An 18,644-nucleotide genomic window follows, 5' to 3' on the forward strand; every position below is an offset into this window, starting at 1 on the left:
ATTTGTACACTGATAATTGTGCAAGTGTCAGATGTGGCTCACCACAGAGAACTTTCCAATAGGGTGTGGTGTCCAGCAAGGGTGTGTCCTTGCTGACAGATCATTTTTGATATTTATCAATGAAAGTATACTCTATTTAATTAATTGTATGAATGTTGCACCCACAATTGCTGGCTCCAAAATACCAAGTCAGCTATTTGCTGATGACACTCTTATCTAAAACTGCCGGAGTGCGCTCTTTTGGAGAAAGTTTGACAAATTTGGTAAAGACCATGGCCTTGAAATAAACAAGTCTGAAATGCAATACATGATATTCACACTCAGCAAAGAAAGTTAAAGGGGGTGTATCTTTAGATGGAGCAAATTGGATAGGGTGTTAGAATTTGACTATCTGGGGAGAGATTGTCAGACTGCACAAGTTGGTTAGCGCAGACAGGAAAAAGCGGTGTCCTTTAAGCATAAAGCTGTGTCAATTGTTAGATTTGCAAATAAAGCCTCTTCCTATCCTATGTCACTGGCACTGTAAATATATTGGGCAGTGCTACTCTTTATGGTTCAGATTTGTGGGGATTTGTGGGAATATTGCAATTTTGATGTGTTAGACAAAGGTGAAAGTTCCTTCTTAAGATCCCTACTGAAGTTGCCAAAAGGTACCCCACTACTTCCCTTAAGGCTTGATCCAAATGTTAGGCAAATTTCAGACGCAGCCCATCTTATTCCAATTTTATTATGGGCAAGGATATGGGGATCCAGGCAACTTGTGCCTTACCAACATTTTAGCTCACCAACTGGCTCTCTTAGGATCCAGTGGAAAGCCCATTTTAAATTATGGATTGTTAAGAATTTTGGCTTCAAACAACGTCAATGATCAGCAGCACCGTGTTATTAAAGATCACTACTTCAATGTTGTTCTTTGCTGAAATATTTCTGCTGCTCCCTTAGGCAGTCTAACAGATCAGTTTGTGTCTTGTGGTTCTTACTTTGAAGATTTTATTGACTATGTGAACACACGAATGTCAATGTTTCTTTACATTAAATTTAGACTGGGGATCTTGCCAACTTCTCCTTTAACTCCTCTTGGAGGAGCAATGCTAACTCCTCCAATGTTTGCCCCATGGGTTGTCGCTCAGTGAAAACAACGAGCACCTATTGTTCTTCTGAGGTGCATATACCAAACATTGTGCTTGTTGAATTATGCCTCTGTTCCGCCTTTTTGGGCTTGACGATGGGCATAATGCCTTGAGAATATGCAGGGCAGAAACTAGGAGCTGTAACTTCCACTCGGTTGCCAGCTACTTAAACTCTATATGACATCTCAGAAAAAGACGTAACAATTCCCTAATGCACCATGCACTTTAAGTCTAATTGGGTTTAAGGCTCTTTTTTTGGTGATTTTCAGTGACTTTTAGAGAGCTGCTAGCTAATAGGGTTTTGTCTAAATGCCCTATTAAGTTTATTGTTCTTTGGAAACAGATTTTTTTTAATGCTGTTTACCGAATTGAAATATTCATACTCAGTCATGTTTTTATATCTATGCTTCTATGTGTACTTTTAGTCAATGATGAATGATGGATGACATAATGAATGGATGACAGAATGTAAAGGTGAAATATTGGATATCAGTAGATGGGTGGAAGGGAGAAAGAATGAATAGATAGATGCATGGAAGGAGGGACAAGAAAGCTGTTCTAGGGAGGATTCGGCTCACTTGCTTTTCTTGTTTGGAGGCATTAGCACTTTACTTCAAAGTGGGGGCTGCTTTAATTTTCTTGCTACTCCCTTCATTCACAGAGTCCCAGCAGTTACTCTGTTCAGGAGTAAGTTTAGGTTAACCGGTAAAATGTTAGCAGCCACTCTTAAGCAAGGTACTTATTAGATCAGACCATTGAGACCCATGATATGTCACTGAGGTGCACAAATGCACTTATCTGGAAGTGTAAATTTTCATGCCCGACTCAATCTACCTGCAACTCCATTTAACTCGCAATTTTGTGGTTTTAAAAAAAATTACAGGCAGTTGCCACCCCATAAATGACTATGGCTTCCTTTTCCGAGTCCCTTGGCTTCTATCTGACTTCATTAAACTGATCAGCAACTAGTATTTTCTATTGCTAGCCCTATATATTTACATTTTCAAACACTGCCCTTATAGTGGTCTTACTTGAGGAGTTCTCCCTCACACTGGCACCAGATTTCGCAGAATATATGTGGGTTTTATTTAGACCCAATATTAACTTTACACTCTCCTAAGGTCCTTAGCAGTTAATGACTGATCTTTAGCTAATTGATCTCCAATTTTCTAAATAAAACCCATAGAAAGACAGATGCCAGCAACTCCAGGAATACATTGGACCATATCTTGAACATGTCTAGGTGGCACAGACCAAAGCGGTGTGCAAATTTGATAATGGACTGTCTAAAGCACTTTCTGTAACTCGGAAGCTCTGTGGCTTAGTGCAAGAGCTGCAGAAAACACAACTCGGTAAGGACAAGAAGCAACCATTGCTTCCTATTTCCAAATTGTGGTGTTAGCTACTTAGGATGTATCTTGTAGAATTTCTATACCCTTGGAAATTGAAATGCCATAAAACATTTCCATTGTTCAGTATTTTGGTGATTGTTTTGAAGATAACTTTCCCGGGGATCCTTCTGTTATGTAGGCTGATTTTTCTTTGAAAATGGTCGATAAAGCCTGCCTGCTGATTTGGGTGGCTTTGGTGACATTTTGAGGTGAGCAGTTGATCTGTTCATCTGATGTTTAGACCATGCTTTGCTAGCCCACTGTGAATACACACAAGTTTGGACTGGCCTATAGGACAACCAAGTAGTGCCGAATGGCTGATTTAAAGGTCAGTGTGTGAGCTGGGGTTTTTTGGGCTGCTTTTTGTGGGCCTGTTTTATAGTGTGGTGGGCAGTTCTTTTCTCTAGTATTACCACAAACATTGCCTGCATCAACCACAAAAGCCAACCACAAAAGCTTGTAGGCGTCCACAACTTTGCAAATCACATACAGCTGGATGTTTCTAGTTCAAAACGGCCCTGATTTCTACATGTGGGCCTCTTTTTTTGGTCAAGCATCTGTACACATGCACTATCTGCAAGACCTGTTGTAGTCAGTACACAGCATGTCATCCCGCCTGCTGCTTACCATAGGCTGACTCCTGCGTCAGAATTCATTGTTGGCTCCTTATTGGTTGGTGCTCCCAATACATCACTTCCATTGAATCACAAGAAGCACCGGTTTTGTTACGCTGTAAGTTTTCATTTGCTCTGTTTAGGGACTGCTTCTTTTATTTTGTATTGTGGCACCACAACGTCTAGTTTCGTTTTTTTTAGTTTTGTTATTACCATGGCGCCTGCTTCACTTGCCACCATGTACACAACTTAAATATGCACGGGTGCTGTGCTTTATATTTTAGCACAGTGCCCGCCTATTTTGTATTAATTGTTACCCGCCTCGTATTGTTTTTTAATTTTTTCACCATGGCACAGGCGCTGCACTTTATATTGTAAAAACAACAGTTGATGGACAGAATACAGAACAATGTCATACAGTCACCCCAGTACAGAGATCTGGGCCTAAATCCATCGTTTTTATGCTCACCATGCCATTTCAGTTTGAACCCAGCCAAATAAGTCTTGAGCCTGTGCCCCATGGGAACAGTCCAGATCAAACTGCCAAGCCAGGTCCTACCTGGACTGGAAAAAAGCATCTTAGGACCGGTTTCAGGCTTTCAGCCCTCAGCAGCCAGGATAGCTTGATTCCAGTGGCATGGAGAGCACGAGACTCACGTCTGAGCATACCCGACCCACTCTGGGTGACAAATGCAATAACAACAGTTGATGGACAGAACAGTTGAAGGACTTGAATCAAGCTATCCTGGCTGATGAGGGCTGAAAGCCCAAAACTGGTCCTAGGACAATGCCCTCAGCATACGTTCAAAACAGTGTACTGCAGATAATCTCACAACTCCAGCAAATGAGAAACCTATTGCATTGCATTTTTAGTTATGGAACACTGAAAAGGGGGTCACTTTTCTTTTAGTGCTCTGGTCTATTGATGTTCGCGGTCGGACCCTGAACACACAGTGTATATGTGCCTAACTTGTACCTGTAAACACTTGAACCGTAATGTTTAAAAGAAACCTACTGAAAATCTGACATATGTTTTATAGGTACTTTTAAAAACGCCAAACGCAACAAGTGAACTTTGGTCACAAATCGGCAAGCAAGGAGCAACGTGGAAACGAGCTGAAGTATTTTTAGGAATGAAGTCTGATTTCCAGGTTCGTTGAATTAATACATTTGTATTTCAAGTTATTTTCCTATGTAAAATGCAACTTTAAAAACACTCATCTTTTTCTAATGTTAAAAGATTTGTTCAGTATTGTCTTTGTTAAATCTGATTTGACACTTCATAAATCATACCTGTGCTTCTTCTCGCACACAATTATTTTCAGTTACTCTTAGTTTCTATGTTCACAAATGATATATAAATAGGGATGAAATATTAGATAGTGAGTGCTAAACTTAAGTGTTTTGCAAATTATTTTATTACAAAAGTAACTGTTGCTTCAGTACAGTAAAATAGGTTGAAATGCAACAGAGTATTTCATCTTTAACTCATTTAATTTATACCGTTATGTTCAATGCTTAAATGTGCATGTAGTCAACTAGTTATGATTAGCCCAATTTTGCTATAATAAAATACTTGCATGAGTCTCATACAAGTTCATTACATCGACATATGATATACCTGAAATAAATAGTCTATTGCTCTTTTGTGTGATTTAGGATTATAAACTAGGATTATAAACTATTCTACAAACCTCTTCTTGGGGGATAGACAAAATGCATACAGTTAAATATGAAATGCTAAAACATCTTTTAAAATATATTTTGCCCTCTGGAATATTGAGCGCCTAATATCTTTCTGGGGATTCATTTCTTGAAGTTGCGAATTTTGTAGTTAAAAAACCTCCTTGACTTTCTCCTCACATCGGCAACAAAAACAATTTTGACAAACTGAAGGACATCTCCAAGGCCACCTTCAAAAGCTGGCTCACCTGGGTGATCTTCCTAAGAGGGGCAGACACGACCACCCTCAGAAACACGCCAGGTAGATGCCACTGTAGAGCGATGTGGTCCAAACTGGACAACCACATGGACACCAAAAAAGTCCTCATATACAGAAAAATTCATCTATATAAAGCTTTAGATGGGCGGGAGATTAAAGACGGGTCATGAGTAAGCTACATAAGCTTAAAGCCCTCTCATGGAATGTGAATGGGCTGGGGGAAAAAAGGAAGCAGTCCCGGGTATGTGAATTTTTAAGGAACTCAGAGGCGCATCTTATATTGCTTCAGGAGACTCATTTAGAGGCAAAAGTTTGTAGTTCACTTTTTGGGAAACTGAGGTGGGTGCAGGAAATTATATGTTCTAGGCAGACGGGAACAACCAGGGGGGTCACAATAATAATTCGTGCAAATAGTGGGATATGTCTGAAAAAATACGAGACAGACCAGACTGGAAGATGGTTGGTGGAAGCCATATCTATTCATAATATCCCTTATACGTTTGCAGTATACTATGATCCAAATGATGATAATCCCGGCCCGCTTCTTAAGTTAGCGACAGCCTTATTGGGGACGACTGGCCCAGTAATCTTGGGAGGTGATTTTAACCTGGTATTCGATCAAACATTAGACAGAACCTCCAAAGCCAAGTACCATGCCCCCACCAAATCACTTTCTACCTTAGGTGGTATGATGAAAGATTTTAGTCTTTTAGACGTATGGAGGAAGAAATACAGCTCTACACGGGGATTCACATTCTACAGCAAAAAATACAAACGTTATTCAAGGATTGACCACTTCTTAGTTGATCAGCACCTCACAGACATTAGTTCTCTCTCGTTTACACCTGTCGGGATATCAGACCACGCAGTCTTGGAACTGGTATTCTTATTAAACTTGAGTCCCTTTAAAACTAGATGGACCTTGGAAAGGACATTGTTACTTAGTGACCAGGTAAAAAGAGAAGTAAAAGAAAAAACTATAGAATTTTTTGCAATAAATACAGGCTCCTCTACCCTTCAGGTTGTTTGGGAAACTTATAAGGCTTTCTTGAGAGGGGTTTTGAGCTCACTAATGACCTACAAAAGAAAGGCTATAAAAGTCAAAAGGAGGGAAGATCTAGCAGCAATAATTAGAAAAGATTCTGAGCTACAAAGTGCAATTTTATCAAATTCCGAGAGGGTCGAGGCTTTAGAGAAGGAACTTCTAGATCTACAACTCCAGCTTAAAATCTGCGACGAGAAAATTATAAAAGAAAAATGGGAGACCAGTAAACTAAAGAACTTTGAATATGGTGAAAAATGTGGGGCCCTTCTAGCATGGAAATCTAGAGAGGAAAGAACCAGGAATGATATCAAAGTTTTAACTCAGAGAGAGACAGGGGATTTGATTGTGGAAGATGGTGATATTAGAGACGAAGCTAGTAGCTTTATGAAAAGCCTCTATACTGAAGATAAAGACCCAAAGTCAGAAGAGATAGAGACCTGGCTGTTTCAAAAAAACGTATCCCAAATTTCTGACCTGGATAAGAGATATTTAGAAAGTGAGATCACGGAGGGGGAAGTATTAACCCAATTAAAGAAAATGAAGCGGGGCAAAGCGGCAGGTCCAGACGGGATTCCAGTAGAGGTCTATCTAGACTACACAGAACAACTATCACCCATCCTCACAACACTCTTTAATCACTTAATATCCCTGGGTCATAGCACTCCCCCTACTTGGGCTGAAGCCACAATAACACTAATCGCAAAACCTAATAAAGACCCCAAGAAAATAGAATCTTACAGGCTAATTTCCCTCCTGAATACATATATGAAATTATATTCCGGGATCTTAGCGACTAGACTCGCAAAGATAAAAACAATCTATAATCCACACTGATCAAAGGGGATTTATTCCAGGGAGACAATTAAACGAATTACCTTTTCTAGTGATAGGAGCTATAGATTACGCTGAAGATAAAGGCCTCCCGTTAGCCTTGGTCGCGATAGACGCGGCCAAGGCCTTTGATCAGGTTAATTGGAATTATCTCCGGGCCACAATGGCTGCGTTTGGGTTCCCCCCACTGTTTATAAAGGGTATTAAGTCATTGTATCATAACCCAACGGCAAAAGTATTGGTTAACGGGGCATTATCTGACTGGTTTGATATATCCCGAGGAACTCGACAGGGTTTCCCCCTGTCTCCTCTTTTGTTCGATATTTATATGGAGCCTTTTGTTTGTGGCATCAGAGAGGATAATGTTATTCAACCTTTTAAGATGGCTAACTTGGAGTTAAAAACTGCCCTATATGCTGACGACCTCCTTTTATACACCTCCAACCATATAGAAGCTATACCCAGGCTATTATATCTGGCAGAGGAATTTGGGAAACTGTCAGGATACCAGATCAACAAGGAGAAGACAGAGATAATGGGGTGGAATAATAACACTCCCATCCAGGGGGTGAAACAAAAAATGTGATATTTAGGAATTTATTTAACTCAAAATTTAAAGAACATACCTATAATTAGCTGGCAAACTGTAGTTAAAGACATTATTAAAACATTAACAAGATGGGGCAATCTACCATTAAATATATATGGACGAGTTAATCTCATTAAAATGTCCATACTCCCCAAATTGACCTTTCTTTATAATTCCATCCCTTTATCCTTCCCGTTGAAAGAAATTATGAACCTCCAAGGTAAGATTGGTTCCTTTATCTGGGCCTGTAAATCTTCCAGGATAGCCTGGAAAAAACTGAGGAGGGCCTTAAAAATGGGAGGTCTGGCCCTACCGGACTTACTACTATACTGCCATGCTTTCCACTTTAAAAACTTTAGGTTACTTGCTAACATACTAGATGCTTCCTCACAGGGCCGTCTGTTCCAGGCTTTACTACATGATTTACCATATGGCCAAGATTTTTTTTTATTTAAGTTTGGCGACCAGAAATTCTTTAAGAAAGTTCGCCTAAAGATCCTACAGACTGCACTTAAAAACTGGGGGTTTATCCGAAAGGTATTGGGAATTCCTTATTATCATACTTACACTCCAATCTGGGATTCCCTGGGCACTCCTGCATGTCTTCAAGACCAGCTCTCACTGCCCTTGAGAACAGCTGAAATACTGAAATGGGGGGATTTATGGGTGGATTCAGGCCTCATGGACTGGAACTCCTTAACGTTACTCACAAACGGGCTACTGACGAGATTTAAATTTTACCATTTATCTGCATGGTGGTCAAGCCAGACTTTACAGCGGGAAAAAGATACTGGACTTCTGGACGCAATTCGTAGAGGGGGGGGCTGGATTAGAGAAGTATCATTCTGGTATAAACTGCTTATTGATGAAAAGAGTAACTTAGACCTTGAACTGACGAGCCTCTAGGGGAATACAATAGCTGAATACCCCAAAGAGCGTAGTAAAATCTGGTCAGACTCTTTTTCTTCATCCCAGAAATTTATTAAACCAGCTAATTTAAGGCAGAACCATTCATTTACGGCTTACAGAGTATATTGGACCCCAGCCAAATTATATAAGATAACGCAGAATAATTACTAGTGCCCCCGCTGTAAACTCACAGATGCAGATGACATGCATATATTTTTGGAATGCCCTGAGATTCAGGAGTACTGGAGAGCGATAGCTGGCTTCTCGGGTGAGGTACTATCAACATTCATCTTATGTACCCCTAGGTTTTTTTTTTGGTTTACCCCACGACTATAATATTAATAACTTACATTCACAGTTTATCTTTTACGTGGTGGTTATTGCCAGAAGGGAGATATGTGAAGAATGGAAGTCAGTTGCCCCCCCCAGATTTGCATAATGGAAGTCTGTAAGATGGACATGGTTGGTCGCGATGGAAATACAGAGAATGTATGGTCAAAACTGGAGGCCTGGTCGAACAAGTAAACGGTCCGATGATTATGCCAGAGGTTGTGTCGGTCCTGTCCTCCCCTGGCCTGAAGCACTCCATCATAAGTCAGGGGAGCTGGATAAGGAAACAACCCACCTCTGGGACATCTCTGTCAGCTAGATACTGACCCCGGGGCGGCTTCAGGAATGTCAGTATAAAAGGCGACAGTGAGACCCATCTAGAGCATACAAAATCTGGTGGCATATATGAGGACAAAAAAAAAAACAACACATGGACACCTTCAAACCACCCTAGGCAAAGCGCGTCACAACATCCATCATGGAAGAAGAGAATAGATATCAGGAGGGCTCCATACCAAACAAAGACACAATCGCTGTATAATATCCAGGGCCAAAGCTCTACTCTGTCTAAACCAATCGCAACCACCAGACGCTTTCTGTTCTATGTTATATGTTTGTTTTGTGTTTTTAAGTAAACGGCGATAATTTAACCAAGAATGTGCAATTATATGTCTGTCAGTAGCTGCATTGTGTATCCTGTAAATACCAATAAAAATATATAAAAAAAATATATAAAAAATGTGTTTGTATTAAAATACAATTACAAACCACTTTTGGGAAGAATGCCCTGTGTTTGATAGGTACACCTAGACACAGTGCTCAATTTGAGAAAGAAAGAGTGGCGGTGCCAGAAGCTTTGCTCAGAAGCCCGGCCGGTGCCATTAAACATCGGTGCACCAAAAACTAAGGCTGGTAGTCTCTAATCCATTACCAGACACTGCATGCTCTTTTATCTAACGTTTGCAGGTTCCTGCTTTCTCCCTTTGAGATGCTTTTGCAGTCTTTCTCCTTCTCTGTTTTTCCAATCTGTGGGGCATAATCACAAGGAGCTATGGCCGAATTAACAGCACTTTATCACAGCCAAAGTCATGCAAAATGTACCCCCCAATCAACAAGCTGGTGCTAACAGCCCACAGCACCAGTTTTCCCGCGATAGCAGCCGCAAAAAACATCACTACAGAGGACCCCCGCAACTATCGCTAATGAGATGCAGAGTAGGCGTTCCAATGTAAAAAGCCACGACAATACGACACCTCAACATTCACAACGACCAGGCAGATCGGTGATAAGAACATAAAAACACGCAATAAGGCATGTTAGCAGCAGGAATTTAACACCTGCTCTGACCTGGTGTAAAGTCAGACCACAGCTTGCACCACAAAAGAGAGCCCAGCCCACAGCCACACCTGAGGACAAACAGATGCCATGGAGCAACTGAACATCTAGCACGGACACCCAAGAGAGCCACAACACCCACCGACACCACCCCCAGGACCACTCCTCCCTGGCACCCTCCCGACCAAAGACATGAAAGATCAGCTACACTTAAACATGAACGAAATATTCCACCTGATGTCGCACAATCACAACTGGTGACATGCACGTGTCGTCACAGAAATGAGCATCACACAGTCACTTTCGAAGCAAACAATGAAACTTTATTGAAATGAACACTGAAATGAAATGAAGACACATGGTGGCTCCCCTCGGGACAATCCGTAGGTCACAGCCTGCAAGACAAAAAACATGATGAGAAGGTGTGTCCTGCGCACATCAAAGGACAGAGAGAGAGTGAAGGAGAGAGAGAGAAGAAGAGAGGGGAAGAGAGAGAAGAAGAGAGGGTGAGAAAACAAGAGAGAGAGAAGAAAAGAGGGGAGAGAGAGAGAAGTAGAGAGGGGGAGAGAGAGACAAGAATAGAAGGGTAGAGAGAGAGAGAAAAGAAGAGAGGGGCAGTGAGAGAGAGAGAGAAGAAGAGAGGGGAGAGAGAGAGAGATGAAGCGAGGGGTAGAGAGAGAGAGAGAAGAAGAGAGGGGCAGAGAGAGAGAGCAAGATAGAGAGAGAGAAGAAGAGAGGGGGCGAGAGAGAGAGAGAAGAAGAGAGGGGTAGAGAGAGAGAAGAAGAGAGGGTAAAAGAGAGAGAGAGAAGAAGAGGGGGGAGAGAGAGAGTGCCGACCCTGCGCACCCTGGCCCTGCTGCCACCGGTGTGTCTCCAACCACTTGCCGGTATGTATAGCAGCACACCAAGTCACACATCAGAGTCAGAGCCGTCATCTGAAACAGAGTCCAGATACATGATTGACACAGGACACACACTTTCACAAGACAACATCGCCTATCCGCCCATACACACCCAGGCAGAGGCATCCAGCCCCATCCCGCTGCCCATCGGAACATGCCCGCCCTTGCACACCAGGGTCTCTCTGCTCACCTTCCGCCACCGGCGTGTAGACAGCAGGTCCCACCACACGCCACTGCAAGCCACAAGCCTGGGGCCCGCGGACCTGGCACCCTCCAAACTAGACCTGGGCGATAAATTTCCATTCTTCTCGCACAATTTGCGGAATTTAGATAATTTTTCTTTTCGCAGAGAACGCGGAATTGCCAAATTCCACTATCTGCAGCTAAACTGAATTTTTTGCTAGTTCGCGCTTCCAAAAAGCGTGTTCACAAGATATTTCCCCCTGAACACACAAACAGCATTTGCAAACAGGAAAAGCATTGCCAACTGGCGGAACAAGCAATTCCGTGTGTTCGCGGAACTCTGCGTGCTCGCAGAGATTTTTTACTTTTTCGCTGAGCTTTGTGTGGCGCTAATATGCAAATTCCGCCCACCCCTACTCCACACAATGCAGCTACGCTGCGCAGGCCACCAGATCTCATGTCTGGTGCTGGGTATTGATTACACCATGGCATAGGACATACCAGGGCACCCGGCAACATCGCAGCCTGCACAGCCACTCAGCCCAATGAGTGCCACTAACTCTGTGATCCTGCAAGCGCGGCCACGTGGCTGTGGGCCCGTGCAGCCAGCTGGTTCGGCCTACTCTGTGGTCCAGCAAGGCACTCAAATCCTAAGCAGTCTGGACCGCTGAGACGGGTTGTCATCACAGGCTGCACACCTGCTCAGCAGCTTAAGGTGCCAATGGCTCTGTGCACCCGAAGTCACCGTCCTGGGCGGGGTGCCTCTGCCGGATGCAATGCAGCGTGTGCCACAAACTCTGTTCAACCCCAGTCAGCGTCCAGTGGTGGTAGGCCCGTGATAGCCTCAAGGCCTCGGGTTCGTCACCCAGTCATTAATGGCAGAGGGGTATGTGACGTTGTCGGCCCCTTATATTAGCAGGGTCACATGGCCTGTGATGCCTGTGCTGGATGGGTGTGGTGTGCGTGCAAACGTGCCCTCATGGAGTGGCTGTGTGTTAAAAAGTGAGTTCTTGACATATAATGAGAAGGCAGGAAACCATATCTCTTCAGAGGTGGATTTATTCTTCAAGTTGTACAGGATAAACAGCTCATCCACCCAACTGACAGCAGGCTCTTCATCAAGTAACACAGGAATCTAGTCCAGAGCCACGGTCAGTAAATTCTATTCTAGAACTAAAACCATGTCACTAAAAGATCTTATCTATAATGAAATAAATAAATAAGAAGAAACTTTACAACAACACTGTGAAATGCTGACAAGTAGACCAGTGACCTTAACACCACCAGCAGGTACGCCTGCAACGGGTAGCAATAAGGCCCCCCCTGGGAGCGTTAGAAGAGTGGTCTGGCCTGCCGTATGCCGGAACAGCGCGGGGCTTGCAAAATATGACTTATGGGCACTGGGCGTTGTTCAGTCCATGTCCGGACAAGATAGTGGCGGATGCGTGTGTGTCCCTGTTGTGGTGTCCACAGGACCCGTGACACAAATTGGTATGCAGCACACTCTGACTTGAATCCCACAGGATTGAAGCAAGGGATATCACTGTCCCAACATTCACCCACACATACATTTATGAATAATGAAAGACATGACACAGCAGTGCATCACCGGATGTTTATTGCACATCCAGTGCAGTTCTGCACCTAGAGCAGTACAGGGCACTGGCGAATACACAACACAATATGGGCCAGTGGAGGGCCAGCCAGAGTCCATCCGGAGATGATCAGTACTGCAGAAGAGGAGGAGTGCAGTCCGCAGTCTGGTCGCCGTGTCATTGTGTTGTACCCCGTGCATTGAGACACTGAAATCCTTGTATTATTCTTCAAAGTCTTCTTTATTGGTTCCATTTCAAGGTCGCATCAATCTCAGTTCAGCCTTGTTCCAGCTCCTACATCTCCTACACCAGCCCCACCAGGGGCAGCCTGCTTAGCTGCTCAGCCCATCTCTAACTAGTCACCACTCAACAACATCTGAAGCAGAGGGTGCCTTACACAGGACAACACGTGAGGCGCAGGGCGACTTGCACACATACTAACAGACAAGAAGTGCAGCTCAAGGCGACTTGCCAACACATGTGACCAAGCGTGCAACACAAGACGACTAACATACATTGATCACGACACCAAACCACATATGTAACATAACCACAACACATAGAGGTGGGAAAACACCCACCAAGACCAGAACCACTCTCATGTAAGGGATAACGTGTGATGTCCACCCACCAGAAGACTAGGAAGTCCCAACAATAAACAGCATAAAAATTGTGACATCACTACAAACTAATAAGCAGTAAATGTAAAATCCCCAATTTAAGCTTAAAATGAAGCAAACTGTACTGCATTTACCGTAAGACTAAATATGCTCTGTTGTTGAGCAATACATGAGAATCAAACACTGATGACATAAGAAAAACTTGTAAAGCCACGCCGGTGAGTGACCTCTCACCCGAGTACTAATAGGTTAGGAGCTCCAATGCAACAGGATTAACTACAACTACACTTTAAGAAATGACCAAGTAGTTTTGAAAAAGTAATGTCCAAACTCCATAAGAAACAGACTAGACCATGTGCCACATCACTGCATATTAACACGAAAACTGTGACACAAATGTACAGCAAAAATAGGAACAGACTTACGAAGGAGACACAAATAATATTACACGAGCTAAAACTGCCCAGATGTAAACCCCCCAAAATTAAACATTTAAAATACACAGCATTGGAACGTTATAATTACAAGCACTCAGTAATAGCATGTGTCCATATGCAGAATGAGACTCCATAAAGAACAACTGTTGAGACTTGAAATGTTAAACAGTACCTCAAAACGCCCAACTAGAACACGAAGGAATAAACGCTGAAAAAACAACTGAGGCCACAGGATGCTGATTACTTAACATGCTTTCCACACGATGACAGATGGAAGAGTTGACCAACAGGCAAAATAACACAGCAATATCGCCACACTCCATCCATTTGTGATCAACAGACTACCGCAACATTCCCTCCTTCTAAAATTTTGTAAAACTTTATTAGAAAACAAAGGGTTTGGCAGAGAATAATGCATTACGCTTGACTCCGTTGAAGGCTCCGACGGAGGTGTGATGCTGCCAAACTCAATATGGTAACTGATCCACATTCTTTCCATCACTGTTGTGTTTGCAATTACCGCTCTAAGTGTACTGGGGATGCTCAGACGTGAGTCCCAGGCACTCCACACCACTGGAGTCAAGCTAGCCGGGCTGATGAGAGGTGTTACCTCGAAACCGGGCCGGTCCTCGGATGCTTGATTCCGTTCTGGGAAGGACATGGCTTTTGTAGTTCGGACTGGACTGTTCCCATGGGGCACAGGGTCAGCGCTGATTTGCATATCGCCATTGTCTAACCCAGGGTGGTGTGGAGTGGAAAAACGATGGATTTGGGCCCAGATCTTTGGACTGGGGTGAATGTGTGACATTGATCCACATTCTGTCCATCACTGTTGTGTTTGCAATTACCGCTCTAAGTGTACTGGGGATGCTCATGAGTCCCAGGCACTCCACACCACTGGAGTCAAGCTAGCCGGGCTGATGAGAGGTGTTACCTCGAAACCGGGCCGGTCCTCGGATGCTTGATTCCGTTCTGGGAAGGACATGGCTTTTGTAGTTCGGACTGGACTGTTCCCATGGGGCACAGGGTCAGCGCTGATTTGCATATCGCCATTGTCTAACCCAGGGTGGTGTGGAGTGGAAAAACGATGGATTTGGGCCCAGATCTTTGGACTGGGGTGAATGTGTGACATTGATCCACATTCTGTCCATCACTGTTGTGTTTGCAATTACCGCTCTAAGTGTACTGGGGATGCTCAGACGTGAGTCCCAGGCACTCCACACCACTGGAGTCAAGCTAGCCGGGCTGATGAGAGGTGTTACCTCGACACCGGGCCGGTCCTCGGATGCTTGATTCCGTTCTGGGAAGGAAATGGCTTTTGTAGTTCGGACTGGACTGTTCCCATGGGGCACAGGGTCAGCGCTGATTTGCATATCGCCATTGTCTAACCCAGGGTGGTGTGGAGTGGAAAAACGATGGATTTGGGCCCAGATCTTTGGACTGGGGTGAATGTGTGACATTGATCCACATTCTGTCCATCACTGTTGTGTTTGCAATTACCGCTCTAAGTGTACTGGGGATGCTCAGACGTGAGTCCCAGGCACTCCACACCACTGGAGTCAAGCTAGCCGGGCTGATGAGAGGTGTTACCTCGAAACCGGGCCGGTCCTCGGATGCTTGATTCCGTTCTGGGAAGGACATGGCTTTTGTAGTTCGGACTGGACTGTTCCCATGGGGCACAGGGTCAACGCTGATTTGCATATCGCCATTGTCTAACCCAGGGTGGTGTGGAGTGGAAAAAAGATGGATTTGGGCCCAGATCTTTGGACTGGGGTGAATGTGTGACATTGATCCACATTCTGTCCATCACTGTTGTGTTTGCAATTACCGCTCTAAGTGTACTGGGGATGCTCAGACGTGAGTCCCAGGCACTCCACACCACTGGAGTCAAGCTAGCAGGGCTGATGAGAGGTGTTACCTCGAAACCGGGCCGGTCCTCGGATGCTTGATTCCATTCTGGGAAGGACATGGCTTTTGTAGTTCGGACTGGACTGTTCCCATGGGGCACAGGGTCAGCGCTGATTTGCATATCGCCATTGTCTAACCCAGGGTGGTGTGGAGTGGAAAAACGATGGATTTGGGCCCAGATCTTTGGACTGGGGTGAATGTGTGACATTGATCCACATTCTGTCCATCACTGTTGTGTTTGCAATTACCGCTCTAAGTGTACTGGGGATGCTCAGACGTGAGTCCCAGGCACTCCACACCACTGGAGTCAAGCTAGCCGGGCTGATGAGAGGTGTTACCTCGAAACCGGGCCGGTCCTCGGATGCTTGATTCCGTTCTGGGAAGGACATGGCTTTTGTAGTTCGGACAGGACTGTTCCCATGGGGCACAGGGTCAGCGCTGATTTGCATATCGCCATTGTCTAACCCAGGGTGGTGTGGAGTGGAAAAACGATGGATTTGGGCCCAGATCTTTGGACTGGGGTGAATGTGTGACATTGATCCACATTCTGTCCATCACTGTTGTGTTTGCAATTACCGCTCTAAGTGTACTGGGGATGCTCAGACGTGAGTCCCAGGCACTCCACACCACTGGAGTCAAGCTAGCCGGGCTGATGAGAGGTGTTACCTCGAAACCGGGCCGGTCCTCGGATGCTTGATTTCGTTCTGGGAAGGACATGGCTTCTGTAGTTCGGACTGGACTGTTCCCATGGGGCACAGGGTCAGCGCTGATTTGCATATCGCCATTGTCTAACCCAGGGTGGTGTGGAGTGGAAAAACGATGGATTTGGGCCCAGATCTTTGGACTGGGGTGAATGTGTGACATTGATCCACATTCTGTCCATCACTGTTGTGTTTGCAATTACCGCTCTAAGTGTACTGGGGATGCTCAGACGTGAGTCCCAGGCACACCACACCACTGGAGTCAAGCTAGCCGGGCTGATGAGAGGTGTTACCTCGAAACCGGGCCGGTCCTCGGATGCTTGATTCTGTTCTGGGAAGGACATGGCTTTTGTAGTTCAGACTGGACTGTTCCCATGGGGCACAGGGTCAGCGCTGATTTGCATATCGCCATTGTCTAACCCAGGGTGGTGTGGAGTGGAAAAACGATGGATTTGGGCCCAGATCTTTGGACTGGGGTGAATGTGTGACATTGATCCACATTCTGTCCATCACTGTTGTGTTTGCAATTACCGCTCTAAGTGTACTGGGGATGCTCAGACGTGAGTCCCAGGCACTCCACACCACTGGAGTCAAGCTAGCCGGGCTGATGAGAGGTGTTACCTCGAAACCGGGCCGGTCCTCGGATGCTTGATTCCGTTCTGGGAAGGACATGGCTTTTGTAGTTCGGACTGGACTGTTCCCATGGGGCACAGGGTCAGCGCTGATTTGCATATCGCCATTGTCTAACCCAGGGTGGTGTGGAGTGGAAAAACGATGGATTTGGGCCCAGATCTTTGGACTGGGGTGAATGTGTGACGTTGATCCACATTCTGTCTAACACTGTTGTGTTTGCAATTACCGCTCTAAGTGTACTGGGGATGCTCAGACGTGAGTCCCAGGCACTCCACACCACTGGAGTCAAGCTAGCCGGGCTGATGAGAGATGTTACCTCGAAACCGGGCCGGTCCTCGGATGCTTGATTCTGTTCTGGGAAGGACATGGCTTTTGTAGTTCGGACTGGACTGTTCCCATGGGGCACAGGGTCAGCGCTGATTTGCATATCGCCATTGTCTAACCCAGGGTGGTGTGGAGTGGAAAAACGATGGATTTGGGCCCAGATCTTTGGACTGGGGTGAATGTGTGACATTGATCCACATTCTGTCCATCACTGTTGTGTTTGCAATTACCGCTCTAAGTGTACTGGGGATGCTCAGACGTGAGTCCCAGGCACTCCACACCACTAGAGTCAAGCTAGCCGGGCTGATGAGAGGTGTTACCTCGAAACCGGGCCGGTCCTCGGATGCTTGATTCCGTTCTGGGAAGGACATGGCTTTTGTAGTTCGGACTGGACTGTTCCCATGGGGCACAGGGTCAGCGCTGATTTGCATATCGCCATTGTCTAACCCAGGGTGGTGTGGAGTGGAAAAACGATGGATTTGGGCCCAGATCTTTGGACTGGGGTGAATGTGTGACATTGATCCACATTCTGTCCATCACTGTTGTGTTTGCAATTACAAACTCAATATGGTGGCATGCAGGAGGCACCGGGCGGGAGGCTCGCAGCGCGTTGTTGCAATGAAGCGTCCAGAAGCAGCCTGCAGCTCCGAAGGCCCCAGGACATCACAGAAGAGTACACAGCAGCTATGCGTGATACCAACAGGACGGTAAGGTGCGCGAGGTCTATTTTAAATTTAATGCGTAGCAAAGCAGTTACACACACTTTTGTGTAATTAAGCCATAGTATTTGAAGAAAAATCAAATGGAAAAATATAGATCTCACCGTGATAGTCCCCTCATGTTGAAACCGAGTGATAAAGACCTTGTAATGGCAGAGTATCAAAACATGTAGAAGTATGGCAAACCTGTAAAATCATCGTGTAAGTACACGCTGTAACTGTCAAATGTCCAAAGGCAGAGAATAGCCATAAAAACTTCAGAGCAAATATCCGTGATACATGGAAAAAGCTTGAATAAACTTCAATTCATTCCATCAGACTGCAACAAATATGCAACGTCTATCCTCTGAGTTAAACCATAAAACACATCTGTGCAGCCACTCCTAGGTGATTGATTAGACTCCATAGATCCTGAGCAGACACAATGTAGTGTGCACAACTGTGAAAACACTCCAATCTGTGAGCACTGAAAAAACACTATTCACTGACGCTGTCTTAGAAAGTGT

General features: G+C 44.8%; 1 protein-coding gene across 1 annotated transcript in view; it reads left to right on the top strand.

Annotated features, from left to right (window-relative positions):
- The window catches only part of MALRD1 (MAM and LDL receptor class A domain containing 1), a 2,679,189-nt gene that overhangs the window by 847,496 nt on the left and 1,813,049 nt on the right, over positions 1–18,644 (top strand). Inside the window, exon 18 of the mRNA XM_078663745.1 lies at positions 4,176–4,286. Within this exon, the coding sequence (XP_078519871.1) occupies positions 4,176–4,286 (111 nt within the window). The remainder of the gene's footprint in view (positions 1–4,175; positions 4,287–18,644) is intronic.

This window comes from Lissotriton helveticus, chromosome 10 (assembly GCF_964261635.1).
Source record: "Lissotriton helveticus chromosome 10, aLisHel1.1, whole genome shotgun sequence".
Classification (NCBI taxonomy): domain Eukaryota; kingdom Metazoa; phylum Chordata; class Amphibia; order Caudata; family Salamandridae; genus Lissotriton; species Lissotriton helveticus.